The 12604-nt window shown below is 42.3% G+C and overlaps 1 protein-coding gene and 1 pseudogene across 2 annotated transcripts in view; one reads left to right on the top strand and one right to left on the bottom strand.

Moving 5' to 3' along the window:
* LOC137161867 (zinc finger protein 436-like) overlaps window positions 1–11734 on the top strand; it is a 62391-nt gene extending 50657 nt beyond the window's left edge. The window contains exons 1-4 of one of the 2 annotated variants that reach the window (XM_067561377.1): window positions 2189–2351; window positions 4164–4335; window positions 6844–6957; window positions 7274–11734. In XM_067561377.1, the coding sequence (XP_067417478.1) occupies window positions 4176–4335; window positions 6844–6957; window positions 7274–8634 (1635 nt within the window). In that variant the 5' untranslated portion in view covers window positions 2189–2351; window positions 4164–4175 and the 3' untranslated portion in view covers window positions 8635–11734. Of the gene's footprint in view, window positions 1–2188; window positions 2352–4163; window positions 4336–6843; window positions 6958–7273 lie in introns of those variants that run through there. The other variant, XM_067561379.1, reaches the window with a different exon arrangement.
* Window positions 1–12604, bottom strand: part of LOC137161871 (zinc finger protein ZFP2-like) — a 110768-nt pseudogene that overhangs the window by 61929 nt on the left and 36235 nt on the right.

Here is a 12604-nt window from a genome sequence, read left to right as displayed (position 1 = left end):
TCATTCCTACAGAAGAAAGAGAAGGGTCTTGTTCAAAAAGGCAATGGGCAAATTGGGAAGATATGCAGTGTTGCTATTTACTCAGAAAGTGCCCCCACAGGTAGTGCAGGAGTCAAAGAGAAACAACATCTATTGGGGGCATCCCAAAGAAGGCTGCCTTGTCTTGCAATGTGTATGAAAAATTAGAGCATAGTCTGCCTTAAATTCTTTTTTATAACACTTGCAGATCATCACAACTTGCACTTTAAAATAAATAGACTTTTGCAGAAATTGGTCTTATCTCCAGGGCTTTACAATGTATCCACAAGTGCTTTATAATCTCTATATATCATGGAATGTTTCCATAGTCTCATTTTGGAGAAAGATGGAGTGGCATATTTGGCTGGTGTTTGTGGGATTTGGTAGTTCAGGGAATTGAAACTTTAGCTCTTAAAGTCTCCATCAGCACACCATTTTGAGCCATCTGAGAGAGGTGAGCTGGTCTGATGTAGCTGGTCATTGCTCACATCTGCCCAACATTACGGTGCCTAGCTGGTACTCAGAAAAAAAGCTACTTATATCTGTCTATCTATCTTATATCGACTGGTAGAGCCTCCCTCTGTAGCAGTTTCAGACTGAGTCTCTTGGAAGTCCAGGACCCCAGATAGGGCTATGTGGCAGCATGGGGCAGGGTGATATAATGGCTATGTGACTCTTGATTTGAGGGACTTGGATGGGTCCAAGCTTGGGAGGCAGTCCCCAGGAAGATGACAGAGGAGGTAACTCAGTGGATAGCATCTCTGTGCATGAGAAAATATCCAACCCCTGAGGACTGCTGACAGGAAAGCTAGTATTGCCGACTCTCGTGATTTTATGAGACTTTTTCTTTAATACAAGATGCTAGAATGAGATTAGTTAGCCTTTCATTAAAGGGGAAAAAATCTAGCCTTCGTGGTTTTGGAAAAAGCCTTGAAAATATGAAGTTAGATCACCCCAAAGGCAAAGATAAAGAACTGAAAATGCATGTATTTTTAAAATTTCTTAGTTTGTTGATGCATGAATTATTTAAGTTTTGAATTCTATATATCAATATTTAATAATAATTAGAGTAGAAATTTTCCTTTCAGATGGGTCTCATATAACATATTACTGTGCCCTTATGGAATATTTGGTAAATTAATTCTACACACAGTTGGTGACATGAAAAAAAGTACTAGGGTGCTGAATAGAGATGCAACACAACAGCTGAAAAAGGCAGTCCTCATTGGTGCATCAAAGGAAATGGAAGAAGTTTTGATAGTCAGCCATAAACACAAAAAATAAACATGCTATGAAGGAAAAAAATATTTAAAAAGAGAAGAAAAAAATGCATATTACAAAATAACAATGAAAATATAGGTAGTGTTACACTAAAACCACTGTGAAATGTGATTGCTTAATCTACAACCATCAGTTAATATTAATACTAATGTTAATATTAAGGATAACATCGCTTATGATGATTTATTGTAAAAACCAAGGTAGAAAAATGACATCCATCCGGACAATGTTAACCAAAGTAAATGATGGAATGATAAGATCAATAAAAGTCATAAAAATAACGTTTAAAAACAAATAATTAAAAAGAACATGGACTGTGGATTACAGGAAAGGGGTCTAGTTCAGGCAATAGGAACAGCAGATAAATCAAATGTGAAGGCTGCATGGATCTGCAGTTTACATCTATGTCAACTGACAGAATTAATTTAAACACATACACAAACCCTCCCTCAAAATTAGGAATTGTCTCGTGTATGTGTGTGTGTGTACGTGTAACTGAATCGACTGAATCCACTCTTCTTTTGGCAGCTCAATACGTCATCTCAGAGAGAGACGAGCTGCCTTGTTTAAGGAGAGTGCAACAAATGCCTCCACATCACACCCTGTGGAGAGGGTGCCAAGAGCATCTCCCCCTTCCTTAGCCCCAGCTCCTGCACCCTGTCTTTGCTTTCACATATCTGGCCCTCTCCTTCCCCTTCACCGTCTGCACCTTGAGCCCATCCCACCCCTTGGCTCCCCGCTATGTCTGTTTTGCAGGAAGCAGAGTCTGATGGTAGCAAGAGCAAAGTGAGGGCAGCGGCTTCAGCAGCTGTCACTGCTCGGCAGATCGGGGGTTGAACTTCCTGGGTCAGGTGCTGCAGCTGCCTCCATTGTGAATGATCTGGGTGCCTGGTCTGCTCTGATCTGATCAGCTGCTGCTGTCCTGTGCATGGGAGAGACCTTCGCTAGCGCCCCTCTGTGCCCAACCGGGGGGACTTTCTCCGCTGGCTGGAACCAGCCCCTGGGGCAGCTCTGGGCTCTGCCGACACCAGCTCCCGAGCCGCAGACTGCAGGTGAGGGGAGAGACCCGGGGAAAGTGCCGGGGCCGGGCAGGAAAGTGACTGCGCAAACGGCCCCTCTTCGCCCCGTGTCTGCTCCCGGGTGTCTGCGGGTCCCGGAGCTACTGTCCCCACGCACGGACACAGCCAGACTCTGACCCCTTAGCGCCTGCAGGGGCCGATCCAGCTCGGGGAGCGAACGGCCCCCGGAACGGGCCAGGGACCGAGTCTGTCCCAGCCCGAGGGGAGGAGGTAGGAGGGAGAGAGGCTGGAAGGGGCAGCAGATGCAGTAAGCGGGGAGGGATGTTCCAGGCTTCCAGACCTACCCAGATTCATTTATTGCAGCATCCCGGGGCAGACGGACAGTCCTGGGACAAGGTGAGGAGCAGGGAGAGGAAAAGCCAGTTCCTCCATCTCTGCCTAGTCCCCTGCTGCCAAAGGAGTGTGCTGCCCTTGGGGACAATGCCAGTGGAAATCTCTCAAAGCAGCTCCTTTAATCATTAGTGCTGGAGCACACCGTGACACTGACGGCTAGTGTCCATTTCAGACTAAAGGAGCCTTTTCAGTTACTTATGAAGGGCTGAAAGTTACTCAATACCCCTCTGGAACTTTTCGCCATGGAAGGCACTGAATTTAACGGTATGAAATGGAAATCTACCAACTTCATGAAAAAACTCACACAGATACAGACAGACAATCATCTTCTTCTCCAAGTGCATGGCTATCCCTCTGGAACTTTTCCATACATCTTGGGCATCCTCCAGCCTTGCAGTTTGTCTTTAGGGTAGACAGTCTCTGTCCTCAGGGAATTTATTTTTGAATGCTTGATGCGAAACCAATTAGCCTGTTTATAAGAGGGGCCTGGGGAAAAGAGCAAGTTACAGTGTTACCATTAACAAAGTGTTGTTTCTTTTTAATCTGTTCTAGTGCCTTAAGAATTAGGTTTAGACATTTTACATTGACAAAGAAGGAATTCCTTTGTCAGACACACCTCTCTCTCTAGTCTGGCAAAATCTCTTTTGCTGTAGCCCTTTTAGAGAGTGCAGAAAACAGCCTCAGATATGATTCATGAGTGGTAGAAAAATCCTTACAGTGAGAAACCTAAAGAGCTCAATGTGTTTAGTTTAACATAATAAATAAATATGGTGAAAAACAGGGAGGTGACTTGATTACATTATATAAGTACCTTCAGGGACAGAAAATAGTGGTAACAAAGGGCTCTTTAATTTAGTGGATACAGGCCTAACATGAGCTGGTATCTGGAAGTAGAAGGCAGATAATCAGTTTAGAAATTAGGCATACATTTTAATAGTGAAAGTGATTAAGCACTGGAACAAATTACCAAAGAAGTGGTGGATTTGCTGTTTCTTGATGTCTTCAAATCAACACTGGATAACTTCCTAGAAAATAGGTTGTAGCCAAATATATGTCTTTGGTGTTGTTGGCCTTAAACTATACATTTTAGGATTGGGATCCCACTCCACAAACACTCATACATGCGTTTTATATTAAACTTCTGAGTGGTCCCATTGATTTCACTTAATCTGTTTGACTGAGAGGATTTAAAGATGTTTCTCTGGCTTTAGTTCTGGTAGGTGGAGATGGGTTTGTGCTATAAATGAAGTAATGAAGGCCAGGATCTTTAAATGCAGGAACTTAATTTAGACACCTAAATCCAAACTCAGGCCACTAATTTAGCATTTCCCCAGAATGGCAGAGAAGTCTGGGGGAATCAGGGTTTGAAATGATCTAAATCCCTTCTGAAACATCCCCAGTCACACTTATTGACCTGACAGGTTGCAGAAAAACATCCACATTTTGCTCCAGGTCATCCAGTCCATGAAGAGACAAGGGAAGGAAATGGCTTCAGTGGAGCTGGTAACCTTCAAGGAAGTGGCTGTGTATTTCACCGAGGAAGAATGGGCTCTGCTGGACCCGGGTCAGAGAGCCCTCTACAGGGACGTCATGCAAGAGAATTATGAGACTGTGACCTCGCTGGGTAAGGATTCTTGTCTCCTCTGGTATTAGAAGCTGGGGAGTTGAAGGGAGCTCAGCCAGTTGTTTTAGCAGGAAGACCAAAGTGTTCTTGATTCTTCTACCAGATAGGAAGGGCACAGACCAGTGTCATGGGTCTGGGGCAAGTTTCTGTTAGTGCTTCCTTCATGTGCTATTATGCTGAATTCCTTGAAGGAGGGTGTTGTTCCTGGTGTCTCTTCCTGGCTGGGGTTGATGTTTGTGTACTTATGGTTTCTCTCAGTGAGAGGAATTAGATTCTGTGCTGAGTGAGGGTTTATGAAGTAATCTGCTGTCTGGAAACACTATTTGTGGTACATCAATATAGTAGAAAAAAGTGAGGAGGGATCTTCTTGTGTTTCAGGCACTGCACTTGGAATTAGAAGACCTCAGTTCAGTTTCATGCTCTACTACAGACTTGAAGCTCTTGTAAGTCTCTGAGGCTGGGGCTTTCAAAGGGACCCAAGAAAGTTAAGCCAGTCAGAGAGTGCTGGATGTCTATCTGGTCCCTTTGAGACTCCCAGTTTTAGCCTCTCTGGCCCCACAAGAATGAGCTGAGGTCTGGAAAATCTGCCTTACAGTGGGAGACTTAAGTAGCTCAGTCTATTCAGTTTATCCAGAAGAAGGTTCAGAGGTGTTTTGAATACAGCCTATAGCTACCTACATGAAGAGCAGATTTTGGATAGCAGAGGGCCCCTTAATCTAGAAGCCACAGTCAGAATGTAATCCAATGAGTGGAAGCTGAAACTGAATAAATTCAAGCCTGTCATAAAGTGAAAAATCTTAACAGAGAGAGGCTTTGGAGGTTTCTCGCCTTCCTCTGTAGCATGGGGCATAGCTCACTTGCTGGTGGATTCTCTGTACCGTAAAGTCTTTAAACCATGATATTAGGACTTTAATAACTCAGTCATAGGTCAGGGGTCTATAACAAGAGTGGATGGGTGAGGTTCTGTGACCTGCATTGTGCAGGAAGTCAGACTAGATGATCATATTGGTCCCTTCTGACCTTAGAGTCTATGAATCTATGAGTTAGTCACTGGAGTGCTTTACTTGGGGATGTGGTGGATTCTTCATCATTTGGAGTCTTTAAATGAAGCCTGCATGTCTCTTTCTAATAAATATAGTCTAGCTCAAGCACAAGATATGGAATTGATGGAGCAATCTTTGGGTGAGGTTCTCTGGCCTGTGTTTTACACAGGAGATCAGACTAGATGTTCATAATACTCCCTTCTTACCTTTATGTAGCTTCCATATCTCCCGTCAACTTACTAACTTCTACTTATTGAGATGTCCCCACTGTGCTGTGCTGATGGAAAATGCCCTCTGGTCAACGCAATGTTATCTCGTCTTACGGAGGTGGATTAACGATGTTGACATCCGGGATCAATTGAGCGGGTCTCCACTGCTACTCAATTGATCCCGCAGAATCGATCCTGCACTGCTGACAATGCCACCAGCAGTGTAGACATACCCTGTATATATGTTTGTGGGTCTGTACATTAGCTGGAAAACCAGTCATCTTGTCTCTATACTCAAGGCCCAATTCAGCAAACCATCACTATTCATCAAGCACATACACAGGTACTGAATTCCATGAAAGCTAATAGGACTCAAGCACTGAGTTGGAGAGATTTGCTTGACTGGGCATGGGGGAGATTATGGGGATGCAGCAGTAGGATTTGTTAGGATGGAGCCTTTCTTGCATCTAAGGAAAACATGATGAGATCAGCAGAACAAGGACAATTGATGTAAAAATGCAGATTTAGAGAACTAAAAGGTATGGTTCTATGGGAAGAAAGTCTAAGTGAAAAAGTTGTTCAGGAGAGCTGACAGTTTCTCAAAAAGACAATATTTAAGGTACAAAAGCAAACTATCTCATGTGAAGAAAAGATAGGAAGAATAGTAAGAGGCCAATATGGCTGCATTGGGAGCTTTTTAATAACCTGAATTTGAAAAGGATTCCTACAAAAATTGATGGAGAAATTGCTAAGGATGAGTATGACAGAGTAGCAGAAGCATTTAAGGGACACAATAAAAAAGTCAAAGGCACAAAAAGTGTTGCATATAGCAAGTATGTAAAAGGCAATAAGGTTCTTTAAATACAATAGGAGCAAGAGTAAGATGAAGGAAAGTGTTGGTTCTCTACTTGGTGGTAAGGAAAGCTAATAAAGGATGACATCAAGAAGGCTGATGTGTTTAGTGTGTAGTTTGCTTCAGTCTTGGCTAAAAAAGTTAATTGTGATCAGATGCTTACCTCATCTACTATTAAGAAGGAAGGATGGCAATTCCCTAGGCAGAGTGGATGAATCTTTGGTCTAGACCAGTGTGTCATGGGATGTGATGGATTTATAGCCCGGTTCATGTAGCATGGGGGTAGGGAGAGGAAGGAGTCTCTCTGTTGGTTATTTAGGTCTTGGGTCTCAAAGTAGTAATAGCATTGACCTAAATGAACAAGATCAGCACATATTTCTTTGTGCCCTCTCCTTCCCCACAGGATTTCCAATTTCCAAACCCAACATGATCTCCTGGCTGGAACATGGGGAAAAACTGTGGGTTCCTGAACTCCAGGATTATGGACAATGGGAAATCCCAAGAGATGCCTACACAGGTGAGGAATCAGCTACACTGACTCAGAAACCGGTTATTGTATCTGCATGGCAGATGTCCCTTAGGCATTTTCATCAAGCCTATCTGACCCTTCATCCTCTGTCTTCATTTACATTTGAAGGATATGGAGGAAAGATGAGTCCACTCCTCTCTCTCCTCTGGGGTAGGATTTGGTGGATGAGTAGGATTCAGCTCCTGATATTTCATTCTCCCCAGCAGTTATTGTGGTTTGCTCCACCCTTTGCTAGTCCCCTTCCTGAGGTTCCCTTTCCCCATCATGGGGAATGACTCATGTCTGGATTCTCTTTCTATCGCAGCAGGTGATGGGATGGTGAATGAGAACAAGGAGGAGAATCAGGAACATCCTGCACAATTGGAACCACACAGGACAGTATCAGGAAGATCTGAAGGGGAGGTTTCCCATATTCCTGAGCAGAGAGATGCATGTGAGAGTCAGTGCAGGCCAGAGAGGCAGCAGGGAAACCAGCAAGGACAGAGACCGTGTAAAACCTCTGACCAGAGCATTGTGGTCAAGAAAAACAGACACACAGTTCAACAGAGAATCCTCACTGGTAAGACACTCTACATATGCAGTGACTGTGGAAAAAGATTCCAGTGCAGATCAAAACTTACTAGACACCAGAGAACCCATACAGGAGAGAGACCCTACACGTGTCTGGACTGTGGGAAAAGATTCAAACAGAGCTCGGCCCTAATTACTCATCGTACAGTCCATGCACAAAAGAAGATCTATAACTGCCCTAACTGTGGGAAAAGCTTTAGTCGGAGCTCAACCCTTATTCAGCATCAAAGAATCCACACAGGAGAGAAACCGTATGAATGCAGTGAGTGTGGGAAAAGCTTCAGTGTGAGCTCAAATCTTCTATCACATCAGAGAACCCACACGGGAGAGAAACCCTATGAATGCCCTACTTGTGGGAAAAGCTTCATTCAGAGCTCAAATCTTCTATCACATCAGAGAACCCACACCGGAGAGAGACCCTACAAATGCAATGAGTGTGGGAAAAGCTTCAGTCAGAGTTCATCCCTTATTAAGCATCAGAGAATTCACACAGGAGAGAAACCTTATAACTGCTCCGATTGTGGGAAAAGCTTCAGTTACAGTGTAGAACTCACTAATCATCAGAGAACCCACACAGGGGAGAGGCCCTACAAATGCAATGAGTGTGGGAAAAGGTTTAGTTGCCTCTCACACCTTCGATCACATCATACAACCCACACAGGAGAGAGACCCTATAACTGCCCTGACTGTGGGAAAAGCTTCAGTCGGAGGCCAACCCTTATTACTCACCAGAGGATCCACACAGGGGAAAAACCCTTTAAATGCTCCGAATGCGGAAAAAGCTTCCGTGCAAGGTCAGCCCTTACTGAACATCAGAGAATCCACAGTGGAGAGAGACCGTACAAGTGTCTTCACTGTGGGAAAAGTTTCTGTAACAATTCAGCCCTTTCTAATCACCAGAGATCCCACACAGGTGAGAGACCTTACACATGCAACGAGTGTGGGAAAAGCTTTAGAAGCAGCTCACACCTTCGGTCACATAAAAGAATCCACAGTGGTGAGAAACCGTATAAGTGCATTGACTGTGGGAAAGACTTCCGGCACAGCTCAAACCTCATTACACATAAGAGAATCCACATAGGACACAAATCCTAGAAATGTCCTGGCTAGTGATGGGCCAAGTGAAGGATATCTTTGGTAATTACTATGTATCTCAGAGAGTCAGACCAACTGGAGTGGCCGTGTAACTAGGACATGAAATGTTTATTAAAGCAGAAAATGAAATCACTTCCCTGGGATAGAGCCATGCAGAGTAAGAGGCTAAGATAAGATTTGCACATTGTGACAATATTTGATTGACTTTTCAAGAAACTGTGAATATCCTCATTCATCTCCTACTTTTACTTTTGATATTATACACCTAGAATCATCTTTATCTTTTATGATGTGACTTCAGATTTATCCTTGATAGTGTTTTAGACCTGAATGCTCCAAGGGACTGAGGCACTGTGACACTAAAATTGCAATGCCTTACTTTTAGGCACCTGGAAAATCACAAGAATGACACTGGGATCCACAAACTGTGAGTTAGCAGCCTACGCTTCATATAGAATGAATGGGCTGAGATAGGTGTCTTAGATTGTGATTCACAGAATCCAACAAAGGTGGGGGAGCCACCAAAACTAGCCAATGGGACATGCCAAGAAGAGTGGTATGGTCTAAGCCCAGTTCATGATGGGGCATGTTTTGTTAAGTATGTTGAGAGGCCATAGAACTCAGCATAAAACAGGTGGTGGAGGGGGTGAAACAGTGTCCTTTAGCACAGCTGTGGAAGACCCTTAGTTCAAGTCTGCCCTCCACCTGATGAGGTAAAAGAATTTGAGCATGGATCTGCCACCAGGGGAGTACCTGAGCCACAGAGCTAATTAGGTGTGGGACTCCTTCAGTACAGCAGTTCCTTCCAGTACTGCAGTTCCACTGTGTATAAACACTCAGAGTCATTTGGCCAAAGAGAGTTAGACTAACTCAGTAGTCTTGTGGTGAGGGCACCCACCTGCAAAGCGGCAATCCTGGGCCTACTTCCTTTGCTCTGACTCTTTCGGTTTTCCTGAAGACCGTACCCTAACTTCCACCATGATGAAGAACACTGCACACTGAACAAGGGAAGGAAGGGTGAGAAATTCCGCCTAATTAAAAGTGCAGAAAGATTTAGGAAGTCCATTCTTATTGCTAAAATTCTATAGGGAACTTCTGTGCTTCAAAGGAAGTCAGAATTTGGCTTTGGAGTACATAATTATTGTTTTCCTAGAACACTGATCCCATTGGAATTCAGTTCTATTCCATACAACTGGACTCTTGGGCTCTTAGGAACTCTTAACTGGAAAATACCAAAGTCATATAAACCTAACAATCCAACTATAAAATATATCCTAATTTCAAATGGTACAGAAGAAAATAATTTCACTAGCAATAGTAAAAAAAATAAATCAAGCCTTAAAGCAGTTTAAGATGGGGAAAATTCTCTGAAGAACATACTTGGACTAACAGGATTTGAAAATGACAGCATTGCAACTAAAACTGATTTGGTGCTGATTAAGCCTCATGCTTTCAGCTGTAACTGCCAGAGTTATTCTTTACAACTTGTGTGCGAGATGGTGAGGTCACTTCACTTTGTTTACTGTTTAATAGAGCTACCTTTTAATCTTTGGTTTGGTGAGAACATAACTAAAGTTCAGCTGTTCTTCTTTTGTTATGTCTTTATGGAAATTTATTGTTTGATGATTATTTTTTGTTGTCCTCTTTCTATTCAGTTCCTAACTGAAACTACCAATTTTGCAACTTGCAATTTTGTTTTTCACTGTTCTGCTCTGTCCTTTATCTTACACTTAACACTGCAGCTGTTTGTCTTTACATGTGTGAGTGACAATTACTTGTCACTATGAGAAAAGTCCTTAGATTTCTCACTCTTGCTACATTACTCTATATGTGTAAGTGAGGAAAGCCATCATCCTACTTCAAAATCTCAGTTTAATTTTTATTTGTGTGTGTTTTAAACTTTAGAATACTTTGACGCTAACTTCAATTGTGCTGTATATTTTTAACTACAGAATAATATAATGTGTTAATACCTTATACTCCACAGCAGTCTCATTCCAATTTTGGTATATGAACTTAACTAGTTCCTATTTTATCTTTGCCTACTTTAAAAACCAAAAGCAGGGTACTTTATGACAATTCTCTTTTTATATATGACCATTACAGTGTTTCCCTATTGTTATGTGGAATTATATTTAACAATTTTTCTCTTTTTTCTACCACTTAGCTCAAACACCAAAATCTCCCTGCAGTACACTGTCTGCCTATCAACTCTCTAAGAACACTCCCTAATCCTGTTGATTAATTTGAATACTTCAGTTAATCAAACTGCGTTCTGATCTTTCACACTTATAAAATTGCTTATTAATTCCATGAAAACTGAGCTAATCCTCTGTTTTGCACTGTTGTATCATCATAGGATGGTTCTTGTACCCCAGCTTTTGTATGTTTCATTGCAACCAATGCTGAATTTTGATTTATGCTGTAGTAATTATAGACATTTGAATTTGCCTTCAGAATGATGCTTAACTTCCTGTCACCTTCTTAAGACAGAAGTAAAATAAGTAATTGTTTTGCTAGCTTCTGTTAAATTGACACTATTTTCAATTTGATAGTCCTATCCAATCTATCTAGTTTTGTCCAAATCTGTTTATAGTTTAAAAGGTTTAATATCAAATTAATTAGTTGTTTTAATCTAGCTATATCATTGAGTTAATATCTGATACTATTTCTCTGTCTACATGTTGAATTCTGTTAATAATGCTTAGCTACTAGTGAATTAATTGGGCATTAAATTACATGATATTCATAGATTTTTCAGTTTTATACTCTGTTTTATAACACTAGTCCATTCTGTATAGTTAACCAAACTTGTTTCAATTTCCTCTCTGTTTTAGAATTTCAAATATAGTTTTAACAGTTGCTACATTTTATCACCCTTTTTATTTACTTCTTTTTTAATCTGGTGAATCTCATTTGCATAATTCTTGTTCCTTCTCTTATTTTTGATTTCTTAAATGTTTCTTTATTTAAAGTCAATTTGAATTGTGTACTTTGGATCCTTTAGTGTATAGAAAAGAAAATCCTTGGAAAATTTTATGTGGTTATTCCCTGAATGCAGTCTCATTAATAACCATGATAAATAATTCCATTTGTTGGTCTGATTTTCCTTAACTCGATTTATGAGAAGCAAGTACTTTATTATTACATTAATTGTTTTTTTCTCCCAATTATGAATTTTGATAATTATTTGATTTTTTGGTAATTTTACTGTGAAAATTACCTGACATCCAACATCTTTAGTTTACCTGATTATGAGCCATTTTTCTGGACACTTGGACACAGAAAGGTGCAATATAATTGTACTCCGAGTAGCTGCAGAATTGTAGTGGAGTTGTCATTTGGAAGATTGAAGGAGGAGAGGAGAAGCCTATTGACAAATTGAACAATGCCTTTCTTGTGATAAGTGCTTGGTGTGTTTTGCACAGCCTCTATGAGAGCAGATGGCTGGGAGGTGGAAGTAGAGGGATTTCTAAATCCTGTGAACAGCCAGACAAGGGGCCTTTACAAGGTGACAGGGACACGAGGTCACGGGCAATACACAAAAATTCACGGAAGCCATGACATGTCCGTGACTTTTTACTAAAAATAACAGGGCAGCAGCTGGGAGCTGCTCAAGGGGATGAGGAGGCATAGCTGGGAACTGGGGGTGGGTGCAGTGGCTGGGAAGGTCTAGACTGGGGTTCCCCGCTGTGACTTGGGGTTGCGGGGTCCTGGCCAGGACTGGGAGCTGCAGGGTCCCCCTGCAGTGGCTGGGAGATCTAGGGATCCCCACGGCCAGCTGCTGTGGGTGATGGAGACCCCAGAGCTCAGAGCCGCCACAGGCCCAACGGCTTGGAGCTGTAAGGCCGCCACCTGCACCGGCTTGGGGCTTCAGGCCCTGGGTTCTCCTGAGGTGACTTGGGGCTGCGGGGTACCTCTGTCACCCACCCCAGCTCCAAGTCGTGGGGTCTCTGCTGCCAACCCCTCC

The sequence above is a fragment of the Emydura macquarii genome, unplaced genomic scaffold, assembly GCF_026122565.2.
Source record: "Emydura macquarii macquarii isolate MOO-44397 ecotype Brisbane River unplaced genomic scaffold, CSIRO-AGI_Emac_v2 contig_2393, whole genome shotgun sequence".
NCBI classification, from domain to species: domain Eukaryota; kingdom Metazoa; phylum Chordata; order Testudines; family Chelidae; genus Emydura; species Emydura macquarii.
This window is presented reverse-complemented; position numbering and strand designations above follow the sequence as displayed.